The 22,429-nt window shown below is 46.6% G+C and overlaps 2 protein-coding genes and 1 pseudogene across 3 annotated transcripts in view; all 3 read left to right on the forward strand.

Annotated features, from left to right (window-relative positions):
• LOC142390451 (leucine-rich repeat neuronal protein 1) overlaps positions 1–7,582 on the forward strand; it is a 52,917-nt gene extending 45,335 nt beyond the window's left edge. Inside the window, exons 11-13 of the mRNA XM_075475884.1 lie at positions 4,269–4,444; positions 4,616–4,774; positions 6,155–7,582. Of these exons, the coding sequence (XP_075331999.1) occupies positions 4,269–4,444; positions 4,616–4,774; positions 6,155–6,673 (854 nt within the window). The 3' untranslated portion in view covers positions 6,674–7,582. The remainder of the gene's footprint in view (positions 1–4,268; positions 4,445–4,615; positions 4,775–6,154) is intronic.
• A 132-nt stretch (positions 7,583–7,714) lies between these two features.
• Positions 7,715–16,377, forward strand: LOC142390080 (uncharacterized; annotated as a pseudogene).
• Positions 16,378–16,876: 499 nt separating this feature from the next.
• The window catches only part of otud5a (OTU deubiquitinase 5a), a 32,260-nt gene continuing 26,707 nt past the window's right edge, over positions 16,877–22,429 (forward strand). The window contains exons 1-2 of one of the 2 annotated variants that reach the window (XM_075475888.1): positions 16,877–17,719; positions 22,048–22,141. In XM_075475888.1, coding sequence (XP_075332003.1) covers positions 17,132–17,719; positions 22,048–22,141 — 682 coding nt within the window. In that variant the 5' untranslated portion in view covers positions 16,877–17,131. The remainder of the gene's footprint in view (positions 17,720–22,047; positions 22,142–22,429) is intronic. The other variant, XM_075475889.1, reaches the window with a different exon arrangement.

Below are 22,429 nucleotides of genomic sequence, written 5' to 3' on the forward strand. Positions count from 1 at the left end.
TTTAACTCCGTTACCTTGGTTTTAACCCCTTTACCTTGGTTTGAACCCCTTTACCTTGGTTTTAACCCATTACCTTGGTTTTAATCCCCTTTACCTTGGTTTTTAATCCCCTTTACCTTGATTTTAACCCCTTTACCTTGGTTTTAATCCCCTTTACCTTGGCTTTAGTCACATTTACCTTGTTTTTAATCTCCTTTACCTTGGTTTGAACCCCTTTACCTTGGTTTGAACCCCTTTACCTTGGTTTTAACCGCTTTACCTTGGTTTTAACCCCTTTACCTTGGTTTTAATCCCCTTTACCTTGGTTTTAACCCCTTTACCTTGGTTTTAATCCCCTTTACCTTGGTTTTAACCCCCTTTACCTTGGCTTTAACCCTGTTACCTTGGTTTGAACCCCTTTACCTTGGTTTTAACCCATTTACCTTAGTTTTAACCCATTTACCTTGGTTTTTAATCCCCTTTACCTTGATTTTAACCCCTTTACCTTGGTTGTAATCTCCTTTACCTTGGTTTTAACCCCCTTTACCTTGGTTTGAACCCCTTTACCTTGGTTTGAACCGCTTTACCTTGGTTTTTACCCTTTACCTTGGCTTTAATCTCCTTTACCTTGATTTTAACCCATTACCTTGGTTTAAATCCCCTTTACCTTGGCTTTAACCCCTTCACCTTGGTTTTAATCCCCTTTACCTTGGTTTTTAATCCCCTTTACCTTGATTTTAACCCCTTTACCTTGGTTTTAATCCCCTTTACCTTGGCTTTAGTCACATTTACCTTGTTTTTAATCTCCTTTACCTTGGTTTGAACCCCTTTACCTTGGTTTGAACCCCTTTACCTTGGTTTTAACCGCTTTACCTTGGTTTTAACCCCTTTACCTTGGTTTTAATCCCCTTTACCTTGGTTTTAACCCCCTTTACCTTGGCTTTAACCCTGTTACCTTGGTTTGAACCCCTTTACCTTGGTTTTAACCCATTTACCTTAGTTTTAACCCATTTACCTTGGTTTTTAATCCCCTTTACCTTGATTTTAACCCCTTTACCTTGGTTGTAATCTCCTTTACCTTGGTTTTAACCCCCTTTACCTTGGTTTGAACCCCTTTACCTTGGTTTGAACCGCTTTACCTTGGTTTTTACCCTTTACCTTGGCTTTAATCTCCTTTACCTTGATTTTAACCCCTTTACCTTGGTTTTAATCTCCTTTACCTTGGTTTTAACCCCCTTTACCTTGGTTTGAACCCCTTTACCTTGGCTTTAACTCCGTTACCTTGGTTTTAACCCCTTTACCTTGGTTTTAACCCCTTTACCTTGGTTTAAATCCCCTTTACCTTGGCTTTAACCCCTTCACCTTGGTTTTAATCCCCTTTACCTTGGTTTTTAATCCCCTTTACCTTGGCTTTAAATCCCATTTACCTTGGCTTTAACCCCTTCACCTTGGTTTTAATCCCCTTTACCTTGGTTTTTAATCCCCTTTACCTTGATTTTAACCCCCTTTACCTTGGTTTTAATCCCCTTTACTTTGGCTTTAGTCCCATTTACCTTGTTTTTAATCTCCTTTACCTTGGTTTGAACCCCTTTACCTTGGTTTGAACCCCTTTACCTTGGTTTGAACCGCTTTACCTTGGTTTTAACCCCTTTACCTTGGTTTTAATCCCCTTTACCTTGGCTTTAACCCCGTTACCTTGGTTTGAACCCCTTTACCTTGGTTTTAACCCATTTACCTTAGTTTTAATCCCCTTTACCTTGGTTTAAATCCCCTTTACCTTGGCTTTAACCCCTTCACCTTGGTTTTAACCCATTTACCTTGGTTTTTAATCCCCTTTACCTTGATTTTAACCCCTTTACCTTGGTTTTAATCCCCTTTATCTTGGCTTTAGTCCCATTTACCTTGTTTTTAATCTCCTTTACCTTGGTTTTAACTCCTTTACCTTGACTTTAACCCCCTTTACCTTGGTTTGAACCCCTTTACCTTGGTTTTAACCCATTTACCTTAGTTTTAATCCCCTTTACCTTGGTTTAAATCCCCTTTACCTTGGCTTTAACCCCTTCACCTTGGTTTTAACCCATTTACCTTGGTTTTTAATCCCCTTTACCTTGATTTTAACCCCTTTACCTTGGTTTTAATCCCCTTTATCTTGGCTTTAGTCCCATTTACCTTGTTTTTAATCTCCTTTACCTTGGTTTTAACTCCTTTACCTTGACTTTAACCCCCTTTACCTTGGTTTGAACCCCTTTACCTTGGTTTGAACCCCTTTACCTTGGTTTGAACTGCTTTACCTTGGTTTTAACCCCTTTACCTTGGTTTTAATCCCCTTTACCTTGGCTTTAACCCCGTTACCTTGGTTTGAACCCCTTTACCTTGGTTTTAACCCATTTACCTTAGTTTTAATCCCCTTTACCTTGGTTTAAATCCCCTTTACCTTGGCTTTAACCCCTTCACCTTGGTTTTAACCCATTTACCTTGGTTTTTAATCCCCTTTACCTTGATTTTAACCCCTTTACCTTGGTTTTAATCCCCTTTATCTTGGCTTTAGTCCCATTTACCTTGTTTTTAATCTCCTTTACCTTGGTTTTAACTCCTTTACCTTGACTTTAACCCCCTTTACCTTGGTTTGAACCCCTTTACCTTGGTTTGAACCCCTTTACCTTGGTTTGAACTGCTTTACCTTGGTTTTAACCCCTTTACCTTGGTTTTAACCCCTTTACCTTGGTTTTAATCCCCTTTACCTTGGCTTTAGTCCCATTTACCTTGTTTTTAATCTCCTTTACCTTGGTTTGAACCCCTTTACCTTGGTTTGAACCCCTTTACCTTGGTTTGAACCGCTTTACCTTGGTTTTAATCCCCTTTACCTTGGCTTTAACCCCGTTACCTTGGTTTGAACCCCTTTACCTTGGTTTTAACCCATTTACCTTAGTTTTAATCCCCTTTACCTTGGTTTAAATCCCCTTTACCTTGGCTTTAACCCCTTCACCTTGGTTTTAACCCATTTACCTTGGTTTTTAATCCCCTTTACCTTGATTTTAACCCCTTTACCTTGGTTTTAATCCCCTTTACCTTGGCTTTAGTCCCATTTACCTTGTTTTTAATCTCCTTTACCTTGGTTTTAACTCCTTTACCTTGGCTTTAACCCCCTTTACCATGGTTTGAACCCCTTTATCTTGGTTTGAACCCCTTTACCTTGGTTTGAACTGCTTTACCTTGGTTTTAACCCCTTTACCTTGGTTTTAACCCCTTTACCTTGGTTTCAACCCCTTTACCTTGGTTTGAACCGCTTTACCTTGGTTTGAACCCCTTTACCTTGGTTTTAACCCATTTACCTTAGTTTTAATCCCCTTTACCTTGGTTTAAATCCCCTTTACCTTGGCTTTAACCCCTTCACCTTGGTTCTAACCCATTTACCTTGGTTTTTAATCCCCTTTACCTTGGTTTGAACCCCTTTACCTTGGTTTTAACCCATTTACCTTAGTTTTAATCCCCTTTACCTTGGTTTAAATCCCCTTTACCTTGTCCTTAACCCCTTCACCTTGGTTTTAACCCATTTACCTTGGTTTTTAATCCCCTTCACCTTGGTTTTAACCCATTTACCTTGGTTTTTAATCCCCTTTACCTTGATTTTAACCCCTTTACCTTGGTTTTAATCCCCTTTACCTTGGCTTTAGTCCCATTTACCTTGTTTTTAATCTCCTTTACCTTGGTTTTAACTCCTTTACCTTGGCTTTAACCCCCTTTACCTTGGTTTGAACCCCTTTACCTTGATTTGAACCCCTTTACCTTGGTTTGAACCGCTTTAGCTTGGTTTTAACCCCTTTACCTTGGTTTTAACCCCTTTACCTTGGTTTTAATCCCCTTTACCTTGGCTTTAACCCCGTTACCTTGGTTTTAACCCCTTTACCTTGGTTTGAACCCCTTTACCTTGGTTTTAACCGATTTACCTTAGTTTTAATCCCCTTTACCTTGGTTTAAATCCCCTTTACCTTGGCTTTAACACCTTCACCTTGGTTTTAATCCCCTTTACCTTGATTTCAACCCCTTTACCTCGGTTTTAACCCCTTCACCTTGGTTTTAACCCCCTTTACCTTGGCTTTAACCCCTTCACCTTGGTTTTAACCCTCTTTACCTTGGCTTTAACCCCTTTACCTTGGTTTTTAATCCCCTTTACCTTGGTTTGAACCCATTTTACCTTGGTTTTACCTTGGTTACCTTGGTTTCACATCCATCCTGGTCAAAGCTTTCACCTTTGTGTTGTGTTAAACTTGTCCATCTGCCCCTCTCAGGTGTTTACACCTGTGTGGCGTGGAACATGGAGGGAGCAGACACCAAGAGCATCTCAGTGTTTATGAGCTCTCAGGGGTCTGAAGGGGGCAGTTGGCGGGGCAATGAGCCCAGCAGGGAGCAGCTGTGGCTGGGGAACTCTTCCAGTGCTGCAGCCTCTCTGGTGGTGCTCGCTAAGGTACCTGCTGTGTCTTTTTATCTGGGATTTCTGAAACATTTTAGTTACTCTTTATGTGAAATGTGCTACAGTTATTAGTTTTACACTTTTATTATTCATCTGTACTTTTACCTTTCATCATTTCATCCTCGGAGCATCCCATCAGACTCACTGCTGCTGCTTCCTGTCCAGGTGGTTCACGCCCAGTCAGTGGTCCTGGAGTGGAAGCTGTTTCCCAACAGAGAGGCTTCATCTGGGGGTCAGAACCAGCAGGATGCCTCCCTCCCTCTGCCCCAGTGGACCAGCGCCACCGTGCAGATCAGCAACCCTCACATTAGCTACACTGCCAAGGTGAGCACCTCCCTCAGAGGTCCTGTGAGCAAAGAAAGAGGCTGTGTTCCAAACCGCATACTTCTCCTACTACTCCTACTACTCCTACTAACTTTCTGAGTTAGTATGCGAGTTCGAGTAAGCGAGAAGTTCCCGGATGCATCCTAGATTCTCTGAAATGTTGGGTATGCATCATGAGGTTACTACTCATACTCAAACTACCCAAGATGCAACGTAACGTGACGTCGCGGATCGTCATTTCCTGTCAAAACGGCAGTTTCAAGCTAGCTACAACGAGGGTAGGTTCACTTCCTGTTTTCAAAACAAAAGCACCAATTGTATGGTAACGGCTTTCCCTATGATAAAAGGCAACGAGTATTTTATTTTGTGAAAATAACAGGAAGTGCGTTAGCTCACTGCGGCTAGCTTTAGTAGCGCCGAATTCGTGGGAACAAAATTGTAAATAGCCGGTATTTTGTCAGGTTTTCAACACGTTGGGGATCTAAACGACTACTTTCTCACCTGAAAATGTTTCAAATGTTGCTAAAGTTTACAGAGTTTAGAGCTTAAGGGAAATCAGCTTCAGGCCGGCTGATTTCGGCTCGGGCAGGAGCCAAATGCATTGTGGGTAAACGCTCTGCATACTGTCTGATCGATCAGTATGTAGTATGCAGTATGTAGTATGCATGTAGTATGCGGTTTCGAACACAGCCAGAGGTCACATGACTTCCTGTTTTCTACCCACTGTGGTGCAGTAGTGAGGACCTCTCAGCCGTTAGGAATTACTGGTTTAATGAGGAGTCAAAGTGTGAAATAGTCCAAAGGAGAAGTCGGAGCATGTTGGGTAAAAACATGCAGGTCAGCACCAGTTTACCACTGGACTCCTGCCTCAGTACAACAATTCTGGGAGCAAAAACAGAGTTCCTTCTAAGTGTTTGTGAGAGGAAGAAACAGCCAAAAAAAAGAGTTTATTCAGGAAAAAGGAATAAACCCAAAGTCCCTTCAGGAAAAAGACTTTACAGCTGAACTGTGCAGGCTTTTACTCACTCGGTTCCTGGTAAAACTTTGCCTTTTCTTGAAAAATGAAAACCCCGCTGAGAGTCTGCAACAATTACATCACACCCAATAATTGTCCCCTATTGTTTCGGCTCTCTGCCTAACCCCTCCACCTTGGTTTAAACCCATTTTACCTTAGTTTTTAACCCTCTTTACTGTGGTTTGAACCCCTTTTACCTTTTTTTTAGTTTTGATTATTGACACAAGAGGACGAATAGCCACTACAAGAGTGATGGGGGAGGCAGCAGGGTCAGTGGGGGGGGGTAGCTGACTGGCCTGGTTGTTATCTGATGTGATACTCGGTGTTGGTTCAGAAGCACAGACGGATCTGTCTCCTCTCTGCAGGTTCCAGCTGATGTTCAGGAATACAACCTGACGCACCTCCTTCCTGCCACAGAGTACCAGGTCTGCCTCTCCGTCTCCGCCTCCCCCCCCAGCTCCAGCCCCACCTCCCCGTCCTCCTCCCCCCTGCCCTCCACCCCCGTCCACACTTCCTGCCTGAACGTCACCACCAAGGAGGCGGGCTTCTCGGTGGAGCTGGTGGCGTCGCGGCGCAGCGGCGTGGCGCTGGCGGCCGTCATGGGCTCCATGTTCGCGCTGTCCATCATGGCGCTGCTGGTGGTGTACATGAGCCGCCGCGTGCAGCGGCACAAGTCCTGTGGCCACTCGCTGAAGAAGTACATCCAGCACGCCGCCTCCATCCCCCTGAACGAGCTCTACCCGCCGCTCATCACCCTGTGGGAGAGCGAGGCGGAGAAGGAGAAGGACGACAAGGACGAGGAGGAGGGCAGGAAGGCGGGAGCGAGGGACGAGGAGGAGGCCACGGGGAGTCAGATCAACACCACAAAGACCTACATGTGGTAGCTGGGGGGGTGGACCGGTCCTGGAGGAGGTCATGTGACTCAGTGAGGAGCCTGACAGACAAACAGGAGGGTGAAACCCACACAAACAGCAGCTATAACACTGTTAAAGGAGCAGTCTGCTGCTTTTTTCATGTCTGAGCCCATTAATCACAGATCAGCAGAGCTACTTTCACCCACCAACAGCCTGAATCCTGCCCCACAGGTTAATCACACCACTTTCTAGTTTCTGAATCGCTAACGAACAGGAAACGTGACATTTAAGTTACAACATCAACTTTAAAGACATTTTATATGTGAGTCAGAGGACAGATCCTGGTCAGAAATACCTCCAGGGTTCCTCACTGTAGGAGCTGAAGCCGAGGAAACCCCATCCAGAGTAACTATAGAACCGGACAGTTTCAGGTCCAAAGATGACCACTTCAGTTTGAGTTTAGCAGCAGACAGTTCTGAGTCCTCCAGCTCTTTATGTCTGTAAGACATGTTGTAGTCTGACCAACCTGTTGGGTTCATCTGGTTTTATAGATACAGCTGGGTATCATCAGCATAGCGGTGGAACTTTCTGCCATTTTAAAGCTAAATCATGGCCTAACGGTTTGTCAGGTGTGCACTGCCGACGATAATCAGATCGATTTCTGACTTCATATAAACACGCCGACTGCAGCCGTTAAACCTGCCGGTGCCTTTAAAGCCACTTTGGCCCCTAAAGATCCAAATCCATTCAGTCATTTCGTTCTGTTCTCTGACAACATGTTGGTGCTTCAAATTCTTCTGGGAATCTTGATTCCATCACATTTTCCATACAAAGCGAGGATGGCTCAGCAGCTGGGTCCCTCGCCATCTCTCCTTGCCTCCTCGCCTCCTCGCCTCCTCGCCTCCTCGCCTCCTTGCCTCCTTCCCTCCTTGCCTCCTTGCCTCCTCGCCTCCTCGCCTCCTTGCCTCCTTCCCTCCTTGCCTCCTTGCCTCCTCGCCTCCTTGCCTCCTTCCCTCCTTGCCTCCTTGCCTCCTTGCCTCCTTGCGGCTGAAGGATGGAGGCAGGGAGACGATGTCGATGTCACGGACGGAGGAAGTGATGGAAGTGTTTTTTGGGCTGAAACATGAAAAACTGCTGGAGGTTCGACTGTTTTTATCTGAACATTTGGAACATCTCAGACGTCCAAGTGCTTCAAACTGAGGCTCAGGGGCCCCTCACCTGTGGGGCCTCTCACCTGGGGGCCTCTCACCTGTCTCAGGGGCCCCTCACCTGTAGCTCAGGGGCCTCTCACCTGTCTCAGGGGCCCCTCACCTGTCTCAGGGGCCCCTCACCTGTCTCAGGGGCCTCTCACCTGTAGCTCAGGGGCCTCTCACTTGTCTCAGGGGCCTCTCACCTGTCTCAGGGGCCCCTCACCTGTCTCAGGGGCCTCTCACCTGTAGCTCAGGGGCCTCTCACCTGTCTCAGGGGCCCCTCACCTTTCTCAGGGGCCTCTCACCTGTCTCAGGGGCCCCTCACCTGTCTCAGGGGCCCCTCACCTGTCTCAGGGGCCTCTCACCTGTCTCAGGGGCCCCTCACCTTTCTCAGGGGCCTCTCACCTGTCTCAGGGGCCTCTCACCTGTCTCAGGGGCCCCTCACTGTTAAATATATCCAGTATTGTAAGTTGGTCTGTGAGATGAACACGAACACTCAGCACAGGCAGGAATAACTCTGTAAATGTTCTCTGAGGAGCTTAAAGGTCTCGTGTTCAGGTCCTAAAGGTGTTCAAGGAACCTTCCGGCTCACACTTCACACCTCGGGCTCCTTTTCCAGCTGTTTTCCAGGAGTTTTCCAGGAGTTTCACAGGTGTTTTCCAGCTGTTTTCCACAAGTTTTCCAGGTGTTTTCCTTTTATTTTAGTTTCGGTAAAAGCACAGTGATGTCTGGAAGCTACAGACGGCGATCAGGGTTCTAAAAGAGGTTTAAACTTCCTTAAACAGAAGAAGAAGAAGTTTCTGTCGTTCTGAAATGAAAGAAGAAGAAACGAGGTTAGTTGTGTTCAGGGTCAGTGTTAGCTGCAGCTAAGCTGTTAGCGTTAGCTAAAGGAGAAAATAACTCCTTATCCTTAGAAGCTGGTGTACGTCACCTTCATTAGCTAAGCTGTTAGCGTTAGCTGCTGCTAAAGGAACAGCAATAACTCCTTAGAAGCTGGTGTAAGTCACCTTCATTAGCTAAGCTGTTAGCGTTAGCTGTTAGCGTTAGCTGCTGCTAAAGGAACAGCAATAACTCCTTAGAAGCTGGTGTAAGTCACCTTCATTAGCTAAGCTGTTAGCGTTAGCTGCTGCTAAGCTGTGAGCATTAGCTGCTGCTAAGCTGTTAGCGTTAGCTGCTGATAAGCTGTTAGCATTAGCTGCTGCTAAAGGAACAGCAATAACTCCTTAGAAGCTGGTGTACGTCACCTTCATTAGCTAAGCTGTTAGTGTTAGCTGCTGATAAGCTGTTAGCATTAGCTGCTGCTAAGCTGTAAGCATTAGCTGCTACTAAAGGAACAGCAATAACTCCTTAGAAGCTGGTGTATGTCACCTTCATTAGCTAAGCAGTTAGCGTTAGCTGCTGCTAAGCTGTGAGCATTAGCTGCTGCTAAGCTGTTAGCGTTAGCTGCTGCTAAGCTGTTAGCATTAGCTGCTGCTAAAGGAACAGCAATAACTCCTTAGAAGTTGGTGTACGTCACCTTCATAAGCTAAGCTGTTAGCGTTAGCTGCTGCTAAGCTGTTAACGTTAGCTGCTGCTAAGCTGTTAGCATTAGCTGCTGATAAGCTGTTAGCGTTAGCTGCTGCTAAGCTGTTAGCATTAGCTGCTGCTAAGCTGTTAGCGTTAGCTGCTGATAAGCTGTTAGCATTAGCTGCTGCTAAAGGAACAGCAATAACTCCTTAGAAGCTTGTGTACGTCATCTTCATTATCTAAGCAGTTAGCGTTAGCTGCTGCTAAGCTGTTAGCGTTAGCTGCTGCTAAGCTGTTAGCATTAGCTGCTGATAAGCTGTTAGCGTTAGCTGCTGCTAAGCTGTTAGCATTAGCTGCTGCTAAAGGAACAGCAATAACTCCTTAGAAGTTGGTGTACGTCACCTTCATAAGCTAAGCTGTTAGCGTTAGCTGCTGCTAAGCTGTTAACGTTAGCTGTTAACGTTAGCTGTTAGCGTTAGCTGCTAAGCTGTTAGCATTAGCTGCTGCTAAGCTGTGAGCATTAGCTGCTGATAAGCTGTTAGCGTTAGCTGCTGCTAAGCTGTTAGCATTAGCTGCTGCTAAAGGAGAAAATAACTCAGTAAATAAACCAGGAGGAGTTATTTCTCAGATGCTTCCATTTCCCTGCTCTGGAGTTCAGGCTCTGAGAGTTGGAACTGATCCCTCTCTGGGGCTCAGCTTCTTCAGTCCAGCGTTGAACTGGACCGAGTTGTTCAAACAGTGGGATGAAACACACCTGTTAAAACACCTCTGAAGCACTTCCGACCCACCGGGACGGTTTCAGGGGCTAAAACGGTTCCCTGAGTCTCACTCTGGAAACTTCCAGTTTGGCCTGATTTTAGTCAAAAACCCAAATGATGGAGTCCCAGTTTAGTTTTGTGAATATGAGCTGAGAAAAAGGAGAGTTTTCATCTGTTTCTCGTTTCTTCTGCGGTCTGTGAAACCAGGCGAACTAAAAGCACCTTTTTATGGATCTTTGAGCTCAGACACAGAGACCCCACTCACAGTAATCTGCAGGGTATTTTGTACAAAGTCTTCACTCTATATTTGAAGAATTGCTTATATTATTATTCTGGTTGTTATTTATTCAACACTGAGCACCGACTGTAACTGAAGTTTGTGTGTGTGGAGGACGGGAAGCTTATATAAATACACTTTGTCACCTCACAGCCTCGTGTCTGTCTTATTATAAACTGCTTATTATAAACTCTGTGTTCAGTTTAATAAAGACCAGCTGCTCCTCAGCCCCAGATGAACAACACAGGAAATATTACACTGTCTCATTATTTATGGAACAAAAACAGACAATATAACTGAATTTATAAGGATGGAAACAGTTTGAAAAAAGATTTGAACTCGTTTAGAGATTAAAATCTTTTTTTTTTTAGGTGATTTCTGATACATTTGATAAGATTCAAGATTAATTTTCATATTCAGAGACAATAATTAAAGTTTTTTTATTATTCAAATAAGGTTCTTACTTTGTTGTTCCCTTAAACCTTAAACCACGAGTTAAAAACACACAAATGAAACAGAATCAAATGGAAAAATAGGAAAAGGTTCAGATTATCACAGATATGTGTTAATTTAAAGTTTAAGGCCTTATTTTATCATCTTTTCTCTGATTAATCTGCTGATTGGATTTAACAAGTTAAAGCAGCTCATTTTATATTAAAGCAGAAAAACATTTCAACATGTTTTCATGGAAAAAACGTTTATTTTCTGCATTTATTTGGTTCAATAATCCTGACAAAATGTCACTTTAACACAAAAAGACACAACAAGCAAAGAAACTGAATTTAATCTGAATACATTAAGGTTTGAATATTTATTTTTTAGTATAGTTTTAGTTATTCATTATTTATTTATATTTATTCATCTTAAAATAACCATATATTGCGGATTCTTTGTTTTTTTATCCACAGATAAATGACTCGCTACTACAATCTATTTGAATTATTTGATGTTGATTAAATCCAACCAGAAATAAGGTCCCACATCTGTGAAGTATAACCTGGTTTATTTTGTGCCATCAGACTTAAAAAGAAATTAAAAACAATCTTTCATTTTTTGAAGCAAAACATTTATTTTTTGCTGTTATTATTACTTTTATTTTAGATAAAAGTAATAATAATAATAATAATAATAATAATAATAATTTATGGGTAAAATCAGCTGATAAAAATAAAGCTTGTGTTTCAGGAACAACTTAACTTTCTCGCTGATATTAAAGATAAAATAAAAACATTAATCTTTCATTTTTTGAAGCAAAATATTTAGTTTTTGTTGTTAGTTTCTTCAGTCCAGCGTTGAACTGGACCAAGTTGTTAAAACAGTGGGATGAATTTTTTGCTGTAATAATAATAATAATAATAATAATAATAAAAATAATAATAATAATAATAAATATTTATGGGTAAAATCAGCTGATAAAAATAAAGCTTGTGTTTCAGGAACAACTTAATAAATATCTACTTTCTGACTGATGTTAAAAATAAAATAAAAACATCAATAAACACAAAATGAAAGAACCATATTTATTTTTTGCTGTTAACTGTAAAATAAAATTAATAATAATAATAATAATAATTGCAGCGCCTCAGGGAAGAGCTCAAGCAGCTAAAGAAGCAATACAAGACCGGAGGAGAAGTTGAGCTGGCCTAGCAGACCTGAGAGCAATCCTGAGGAAGCAGCTGCTGACCCTGCGGAGGGCAGAGTTCCACAGGAGGAGGCGGAAAGAGAGGGCCAGGAAGAGGGCAGCTCTCCTGGCTAATCCTTTCGAGTTGACCAAGCAGCTACTTGGCCAAAAGAGGACAGGCCGCCTCACCTGCTCAAAGGAGGAGATCAACAATCACCTCAAGGCCACATACAGCGATCCCAGCAGAGAGCAACCGCTAGGCCCATGCGATGCACTGGCAGTACCACCTGAGCCTACTTCAGACTTCAACCTGAAGGAGCCGAGCCTAAGTGAAGTGGAGGAAGTGGTGAGGGGAGCAAGATCAGGCTCAGCACCAGGCCCAAGCGGTGTGCCGTATAAGGTTTACAAGAACTGCCCGAAACTGCCACGCCGGCTTTGGAAGGCCCTAAAGGAGATCTGGAGGAGAGGGAAGATTGCCCAGCCATGGAGGTACGCTGAGGGAGTGTACATCCCAAAAGAAGAAAAGTCTGAGAACATCGACCAGTTTCGGGTAATCTCCTTGCTAAGTGTGGAAAGCAAAATCTTCTTCAGTATCGTGGCCAAGAGACTCTCTAACTTCCTGCTGAGCAACACATACATCGACACGTCTGTGCAGAAAGGAGGGACACCGGGAGTCCCCGGTTGCCTGGAACACACAGGCGTGGTAACCCAGCTCATCAGGGAGGCGAGAGAGGGAAGAGGTGACTTGGCTGTGCTGTGGCTGGATCTCACTAACGCGTACGGTTTCATACCCCACAAGCTAGTGGAGGTCGCACTGGAGAAGCATCACGTACCCCAGAAGGTGAGAAGCCTCATCCTGGACTACTACAGCAAGTTCAGCTTGAGAGTGTCATCTGGCCAGCTGACATCTGACTGGCACCAGCTGGAAGTGGGCATAATCACCGGTTGCACCATATCGGTGACCCTCTTCGCACTGGCAATGAATATGCTGGCCAAGGGAGCTGAAACAGAATGCAGAGGTCCACTAAGCAGGTCTGGAGTAAGGCAACCTCCCATCAGGGCCTTCATGGACGACCTCACAGTGACGACAACATCTGTACCAGGAGCCAGATGGATTCTCCAGGGGTTGGAGAGGATCATGACTTGGGCACGCATGTGCTTCAAGCCAGCAAAGTCCAGGTCACTGGTTCTACGGAAAGGGAAGGTCTCAGATTCCGCTTCAGGTCGGGAGAACATCTGATCCCGTCGGTTACTGAGAAACCAGTGAAGAGCCTGGGGAAGGTCTTCAACTGCAGCCTGAATGACAGAGACTCTATCAAGGCAACCAGCGCTGACTTGGATGGATGGCTGAGAACAGTGGATAAGTCTGGGCTCCCTGGTAGATTCAAGGCCTGGATGTACCAACATGGGATCCTCCCAAGAATCCTCTGGCCTCTCCTCATATACGAGGTTCCCATGACCGTGGTGGAAGGGTTTGAGCAGAGGGCGAGCAGCTATCTGCGCAGATGGCTGGGGCTACCACGCAGCTTGAGTAACATTGGGCTGTATGGGAATTCCAACAAGCTCAGGCTCCCTTTTAGCTCGGTCAGGGAGGAGTTCATTGTGACACGGACACGGGAACACCTGCAGTACGTAGGATCCAGGGACGCCAAAGCGTCCGGGGCAGGAATCGTGGTGAGGACAGGGAGGAAGTGGAGGGCAGCCGATGCAGTCCAGCAGGCAGAGTCTCGGCTGAAGCACAAGGCCATGCTCGGCACAGTGGCGCAGGGCAGAGCGGGACATGGGGTGTCAACCTCAGCCCAGTACGAGTCTGCCACTGGGAGGGAGAGACAGAGGCTGGTGCAGGAAGAGGTGCGAGCTTCAGTGGAGGAAGAGCGAACCAGCAGAGCAGTGGCCATGAAGCAGCAAGGGGCCTGGAGGAAGTGGGAGCAGGCGATGGAGCGACACATCACCTGGAAGGACATCTGGCAGTGGAACCCCCAGAGGATTAAGTTCTTAATCCAAGGGGTTTACGATGTCCTCCCGAGCCCATCTAACCTGCACATATGGGGAAAAATGGAGACACCTGCATGCACCCTTTGTTCCAAGACAGGTACATTAGAGCACATCCTGAGCAGCTGCTCCAAGGCACTGAGCGAGGGGCGGTATCGATCAGGTCCTCAAATCCATAGCTGAGGCAATCAGCAAGGGGATTAAGGACAGCCGGTACACCCAAGCTACAGCCAAAACCATTCGGTTCGTAAAGGAAGGACAGAAGCCAGAGAAAGCACCAAGAAACGGCTCGACAGGGTTGCTCTCCACGGCCCGAGACTGGGTTATGACGGTTGACCTGGAGAGGCAGCTGAAATTCCCCAGCACATCACCCAGTCCAAGATGAGACCAGACATCATCCTGGGGTCCGTTTCACAAAGCAGGTTCAACCAACTCTGAGTCTATTCCTGATCTCTGAGTTGATCTACTCTGAGATAGAAAACTCTGAGTTTTCGGTTCCAGAAACGCTGATTTGAGTGAGGTTAATCAACTCTGAGTAAGTTCACCTTGAGTTTAGCGCGTGCACCACAACTTTAAAAAGCCAGCATCAATGGAGCCCCGATTCAACGAGTCACCATGGCAACGGGGAAGAGGAGGGGCTACGTTTTTCACCAACCTGGAATTGGAAATCTTAATGCGCTCATACGGCGAGTTTCAATACATTTTTAGAAATAAGTGCAACACCGCTGCAGCAGCAAAAGTGTAAGTTTAAATGTAGTCCTTTGCAATCACAATAATAATACAGGGAAACTGCTTTAATGGTAGCCCATTCATTTATTTCATTTAGGTGCAATCCTGCAGGGCAGAAGCGCACTCTGCATCAGTTTAAGATGAAATATAAAAACATTGTTCAAACAGGTGAGACCTCGGCATGGAGGCTCATTCTGATCATGTTTTACACTGTAAAGCAAATATTAAGTGGCTATTTGACTGTGCAGTTATTTTATCCCCAACATAATGCTGTTTTCACACACAAACTATGTCTTCTCATCTATATCATCCATCCATCCATTATCTATACACCGCTGAATCCGTCAGTCGGGTCGGGGGGGGGCTGGAGCCTATCCCAGCAGTCAATGGGCAAGAGGCGGGGTACACCCTGGACAGGCCGCCAGTCCATCACAGGGCCACATAGAGACAAACGAGACAAACAACCATACACACTCACTCCTAAGGATAATTTAGAGTCATCATCTATATCATGTTCTGTTAAATAATTAAGCCTATTTAAACTAACACAGACTTCTACTGAGCCAACAGAAAGAAGGCAGATGCCCGTAAAACGGGTGGTGGCCACCACCTCTAACGGGAGGGCAGTGGCTGAGGGAATCCACCCCAAGAGACAAGTGTCTTTATAAAATATAATAGGCTTATATATGTCTTTTTTAAGCCTATTCATACAAATATTTGTCTTTTATGTCTTTTTTTTCTTTTGTCCCAACACATTCTGATGGTGCCGCTCAAAAAGATAATTGTCTGTAAATGCAAAAATCTATGCGCGGTCTGATAACCATCTCCGACGAATATCTCTGCGCAATAATGCTGCACCTTCATCCACGGGATCGTTGTCTAAAGGACATGTTGGTGAAAAAAGTTGCCTCCTACTGTGCCTAATGGACTTTAGAAGTAGAAGAACTCGCTCTGCTGACTGAATGAATGAGGAAATCAAATGGCGTGAGGCTGAAAGACGGCGGAGACAGAAAGAAACTCGAGGTTTCTTGAATAAAACCTGGTCCCGACCAGGTTAGGTTCAGAGAGTCTGTTACTCCGGTAACTGACCGTGAGGTTAAGTTACCTCTCTTTGTGAAACAGGCTAGAGTTACCCCTCTTTCTCGGGGTTGAGTTACCTCCCTTTGTGAAACGGAATACTCAGGGTTTCCCTCATTTCAGGGTTAATCAACTCAGAGTTTTCACTAAACCTGCTACGTGAAACGGACCTCTGGTCTCGGAGGCTACAAGGCAACTCGTCATGCTCGAGTTGACAGTTCCATGGGAAGATAGGATGGAGGAGGCACAGGAGAGAAGGAGGGAGAAATACCAGGAGCTGGTAGAGGACTGTCGTAGGAATGGCTGGAGGACCAGATGCATGCCAGTGGAGGTGGGGAGCCGGGGATTTGCCAGCCACTCCCTGAGCAAGGCCTACGGCACACTAGGCATAACGGGTGGCAATCGGAAGAGAGCCATCAACAGCAATGCAGAGGCTGCTGAGAAAGCATCCAGATGGCTCTGGCTGAAGAGGGGAGATAGGTGGGGGGAGTAGAATGCCACTTGGACACAGGCCGGGGTCTGATCACCCCCAGTCGGGTCGCCTGGACGAGGGTGTCTGTTGCGAGACCCGAAACATCCAGTGACTCCAGGAAACAACACTGATGATGTGTCCAAGTCAGTGCATCAGGGGATGTTTGCAAAACTAAAATAAAATTATTATTAATAATAATAATAATAATAATAATAAATATTTATGGGTCAAATCAGCTGATAAAAATAAAGCTTGTGTTTCAGGAACAACTTAATAAATATCTACTTTCTGGCTGATGTTAAAAATAAAATAAAAACAATCTTTCATTTCTTTAAGCAAAATATTTATTTTTTGCTGTTATCATTACTTTTATGTCAAATAAAAGTTGTTTTATTTGACACAAAAGTAATAATAATAATAATAATAATAATAATATATATTTATGGGTAAAATAAGCTGATAAAAATAAAGCTTGTGTTTCTGGAACAACTTAATAAAATATCTACTTTCTGGCTGATGTTAAAAATAAAATAAAAATAGTTTTTTTCTGTCAAAGGTTCGATTGACGGCATGACGTAAAAACTGCTGTCGCAACCAGGAAGTGACGTCACCGCGCCCCGTCAGCCTGTGTTGATGTTTTGGAGAACGGGAAGACTGGCGACGCTTTTTGTTTTTGTTCAACCGAACCGTCGAAAAGAAGCCGAGTCGCCGCTTCTGCCGCCCGCTTCTGTTCGCTAAGGGCCTTATCTCGGTGTTGGGAGCCGCACGGCCGGGCCAGAGGGCGCACAGACCGACTCTTTTGATCCAGAACGGGAGGACTTGTCACCCTCTGACCCCCTCCCCGCTCCCCGCACACATCCTCCACCATGACGATCCTCCCGAAGAAGAAGCCCAGCTCCGGGGTCGGCGTCTCGGATCACGCCGATGACAGCGATCGCCGGAGCGGCTCGGACCCGCATCAACACCAGCACCCGCACGCAGGGCGGACGGGAGCCAGACCGAGGGCTTCGCCTCCGCCGTGGTCCTACCAGACCGCTCCGCCCTCCGCCCGGGACGACCGGCGGAGCATCGAGGCGAGCTCCCGGCCGCAGCAGGCCTCTCCGCCGCCCGTCGGCTCCGCGGCCCCGGCGGGGCCGGTCGACGGTCGGGATGGCAGCGGTGGGATGGTCGCCGGGTCCCGCGGGGAGCTCGTCGTGTCGGCCGGTGTTGCCGGATGCGGCGGCGGCATCGGCAGCTGCTGCTCCGGGCCCGGGCTGAGCAAGAGGCGGCGGCAGGCGGGCACCTGCTCCGGTGGGGTGGCGGCGGCTCTGGCCGGGGGAGGCCAGCCCGGGGTGGCCGGACCAGGGGGTGTGGGCTCCAGCCAGGACACGGAGGAAGGAGCCGGGAACAATAGCGAAGACGAGTATGAGAACGCCGCCCGGCTGCAGTCCATGGACCCGGTCACCGTAGAGCAGGTAGGAGGCTAACGCTGCTAGCTCCGATGCTAACGGTGATGCTAACAGCGATGTTAACAGTGATGCTAGCACCGATGCTAACAGTGATGCTAGCAGTGATGCTAGCTAGAACAGCGATAAATTTATCTAAATAAACATAGCTAAATTGACTTTTGCTCTGTTATAGTTATACCAATCTTACTGTTAGCTAAAATTAATGTTTTTATTTACCTATATTTCTGTGTTGTATTTTTTCTGTATTTCTGAATGTCTTTATGTAAAGCACATTGAGTTGCCTGTGGTATGAAATGCGCTATATAAATAAAGATTGATTGATAGCAGTGATGCTAGCAGCGATGCTAACGGTGATGCTAACTGCTACAAAGGTTGTTCTGGAGGCTGTTGGGCTTTAAAGGCGCGTGTTGGAGGGGCAGATAAAAGCGGGAACTGAGCAGGTACCTAAAACTCAGTGTGTTTTATATAAATATAAAAAATAAGCGTTTTTTATTTATTTATATAAATATATCCGGTCATGTAATCATGTAAAAGTCACACCTGTGTTCACCTCTGACACGGCCCCGTTTTCATAAAGCTTCGGGTAACCATAGCAACGGCATCGATGCTTCAGGCACCAACAGGTGACAGAAGCACCGAGCTGTCATTGTTCCGCCTGAGTTTAAAAACACCTGCCCAGGTAACTGAGGCACACCTGAGTGTTAAACAGCTTTTCAGCTAAAAAAAAAAAAAAAAAAAAAAAAAAGGTTGTTTCCAGGAGACTTTGGGACGAATTCTTAGCTTCTAAATATGTTGAGTTTGAAGAAGTGGTCACATGACCTGCTGTGTTGGACCACCTGGTCACATGACCTGCTGTGTTGGACCACCTGGTCACATGACCTGCTGTGTTGGACCACCTGGTCACATGACCTGCTGTGTTTGGCCACCTGGTCACATGACCTGCTGTGTTGGACCACCTGGTCACATGACCTGCTGTGTTTGGCCACCTGGTCACATGACCTGCTGTGTTGGGCCACCTGGTCACATGACCTGCTGTGTTTGGCCACCTGGTCACATGACCTGCTGTGTTTGCCCTCAGCTGACTCCACCTGCTGCAGGTGTGTTAACATCTGGGGGTCCGGTTTATGACCTCATGTGGTGTTCTCCTCAGTGAGAAACATCTGGAGGGTAAAGTCAGAGGGAAACTGCTTCAGGAGCAGCTGGATGTGGCTCTGAGACTCCAGATGTTGAATAAAACAGCTGCAGATGCTTCATCTGAAGGTTCTGAACCCGCCGATGGACCGGGCCCTGAGGGTTCTGAGGGTTCTGAACCCGCTGATGGACCGGGCCCTGAGGGTTCTGAAGGTTCTGAACCCGCCGATGGACCGGGCCCTGAGGGTTCTGAGGGTTCTGAACCCGCCGATGGACCGGGCCCTGAGGGTTCTGAACCCGCTGATGGACCGGGCCCTGAGGGTTCTGAACCCGCCGATGGACCGGGCCCTGAGGGTTCTGAACCCGCTGATGGACCGGGCCCTGAGGGTTCTGAGGGTTCTGAACCCGCCGATGGACCGGGCCCTGAGGGTTCTGAGGGTTCTGAACCCGCTGATGGACCGGGCCCTGAGGGTTCTGAGGGTTCTGAACCCGCCGATGGACCGGGCCCTGAGGGTTCTGAGGGTTCTGAACCCGCTGATGGACCGGGCCCTGAGGGTTCTGAACCCGCCGATGGACCGGGCCCTGAGGGTTCTGAACCCGCTGATGGACCGGGCCCTGAGGGTTCTGAGGGTTCTGAACCCGCCGATGGACCGGGCCCTGAGGGTTCTGAAGGTTCGGCCCTGAGGGTTCTGAGGGTTCTGAACCCGCCGATGGACCGGGCCCTGAGGGTTCTGAAGGTTCGGCCCTGAGGGTTCTGAAGGTTCTGAACCCGCTGATGGACCGGGCCCTAAAGGTTCTGGTGGAACCACCTGCAGTCCGTCTGTATCTCAGAGAATGTTTCAGAGTTTCTCTTTGATCGGGTGTGAAATGGAGCTGAACCAGAACCCGTCCGCTGACACGTCAGAACCTTTAGACCCGAATCTTTCACAGAGCTCCTCTGAGGTCGATAAAAACGGGTTCAAATGTCTTTTCCTCAGCGTAATTTCTCCAGGCCAAGGCTTTAAAGGGACAGTTCGCCTCTTTAAAGGGACAGTTCGCCTCTTTAAAGGGACAGTTCTCCTCTTTAAAGGGACAGTTCTCCTCTTTAAAGGGACAGTTCGCCTCTTTAAAGGGACAGTTCGCCTCTTTAAAGGGACAGTTCTCCTCTTTAAAGGGACAGTTCTCCTCTTTAAAGGGACAGTTCGCCTCTTTAAAGGGACAGTTCGCCTCTTTAAAAGGACAGTTCTCCTCTTTAAAGGGACAGTTCGCCTCTTTAAAGGGACAGTTCGCCTCTTTAAAGGGACAGTTCGCCTCTTCTGACATGAAGCTGTGTGACATCCCATATCAGCAGCATCATTTCTGAACATCTTCTTACCCCCTGCTGCGTCCTGTGAGCAGAGTTCCAGCCTCGTTTTGGTGTTGATGAAGGTAGTCCGGCTAGTTGGCTGGGGTTTAAAAAATAAAGCGTCTTGCTTCTCAGAACAATATGCGTTCAACAGAGTAATACATTTGCATCACAAAATGGTTCTCCAGGAAAAAGTCAGACCTCACCATCTCTTGGCCCTATTTTCTCTCCCTTCGTATCACTGCCTGCTGTGCAGACCGAGCAGCAAACAGCGTAACAGGCGCGGCTGTCGGCAGGCGGCAGCAGGCAGTGATACGAAGGGAGAGAAAATAGGGCCAAGAGATTGTGAGCTCTGACTTTCTCCTGGAGAACCATTTTGTGATGCAAATGTATTACTCTGTTGAACGCATATTGTTCTGAGAAGCAAGACGCTTTATTTTTTAAACCCCAGCCAACTAGCCGGACTACCTTCATCAACACCAAAACGAGGCTGGAACTCTGCTCACAGGACGCAGCAGGGGGAAGAAGATGTTCAGAAATGATGCTGCTGATATGGGATGTTACACAGCTTCATGTCAGAAGAGGCGAACTGTCCCTTTAAAGAGGCGAACTGTCCCTTTAAAGAGGCGAACTGTCCCTTTAAAGAGGCGAACTGTCCCTTTAAAGAGGCGAACTGTCCCTTTAAGGTTCTGAGTTCTTTTTCTTTAGTTTCTGACGGCGGCGCATCAGGTTGGTCCTCCCACCTGAACCTGATTATTGAAAATGACCCGTTTTCTAAACTCTGCACAGATGTGTCTCCAGCTGATCTGTGTGTGTGTGTCCAGCTGATCTGTGTGTGTGTGTCCAGCTGATCTGTGTGTGTGTGTCCAGCTGATCTGTGTGTGTGTGTCCAGCTGATCTGTGTGTGTGTGTCCAGCTGATCTGTGTGTGTGTGTCCAGCTGATCTGTGTGTGTGTGTCCAGCTGATCTGTGTGTGTCTCCAGCTGATCTGTGTGTGTCTCCAGCTGATCTGTGTGTGTCTCCAGCTGATCTGTGTGTGTCTCCAGCTGATTTGTGTGTGTGTGTCCAGCTGATCTGTGTGTGTCTCCAGCTGATTTGTGTGTGTGTGTCCAGCTGATCTGTGTGTGTCTCCAGCTGATCTGTGTGTGTGTGTCCAGCTGATCTGTGTGTGTGTGTCTCCAGCTGATCTGTGTGTGTGTGTCTCCAGCTGATCTGTGTGTGTCTCCAGCTGATCTGTGTGTGTCTCCAGCTGATCTGTGTGTGTGTCCAGCTGATCTGTGTGTGTCTCCAGCTGATCTGTGTGTGTCTCCAGCTGATCTGTGTGTGTGTCCAGCTGATCTGTGTGTGTCTCCAGCTGATCTGTGTGTGTCTCCAGCTGATCTGTGTGTGTGTCTCCAGCTGATCTGTGTGTGTGTCTCCAGCTGATCTGTGTGTGTCTCCAGCTGATCTGTGTGTGTGTCTCCAGCTGATCTGTGTGTGTCTCCAGCTGATCTGTGTGTGTGTCTCCAGCTGATCTGTGTGTGTGTGTCCAGCTGATCTGTGTGTGTCTCCAGCTGATCTGTGTGTGTCTCCAGCTGATCTGTGTGTGTCTCCAGCTGATCTGTGTGTGTGTCTCCAGCTGATCTGTGTGTGTGTCCAGCTGATCTGTGTGTGTGTCTCCAGCTGATCTGTGTGTGTCTCCAGCTGATCTGTGTGTGTCTCCAGCTGATCTGTGTGTGTCTCCAGCTGATCTGTGTGTGTCTCCAGCTGATCTGTGTGTGTCTCCAGCTGATCTGTGTGTGTCTCCAGCTGATCTGTGTGTGTGTCTCCAGCTGATCTGTGTGTGTCTCCAGCTGATCTGTGTGTGTCTCCAGCTGATGTGATCTCTCTGTGTGTTCAGCAGGAACACTGGTTTGAAAAGGGTCTGCAGGAGAAGAAAGGATTCGTCATAAAGAAGATGAAGGAGGACGGAGCGTGCCTGTTCAGAGCCGTAGGTGAGTCCCTGCACTTCCTCTGCCAGGCAGCAGGGGGCAGCGATGAGCTGAGATGTAAAAACAGAAACAGCAGGAAACCAGAAAGTTTTGTTTTTAATCAGAAAGTTTTGTTTTTAATCAGAAAGTTTTGTTTTTAATCAGAAAGTTTGATACTTTGTGAGGATGTTTTTCAGCTGCAAACACAGTTAAACTCCGGTTCAAAGTGAACTGAAGGTAGTTTGGTGCTGAAGTTCATAAAAAGCTGTGCAGAGCGTTAATAAAGTGAGAAAATTAAGCCTCCCGCACACT

Source organism: Odontesthes bonariensis, chromosome 10, assembly GCF_027942865.1.
Source record: "Odontesthes bonariensis isolate fOdoBon6 chromosome 10, fOdoBon6.hap1, whole genome shotgun sequence".
NCBI classification, from domain to species: Eukaryota; Metazoa; Chordata; class Actinopteri; order Atheriniformes; family Atherinopsidae; genus Odontesthes; species Odontesthes bonariensis.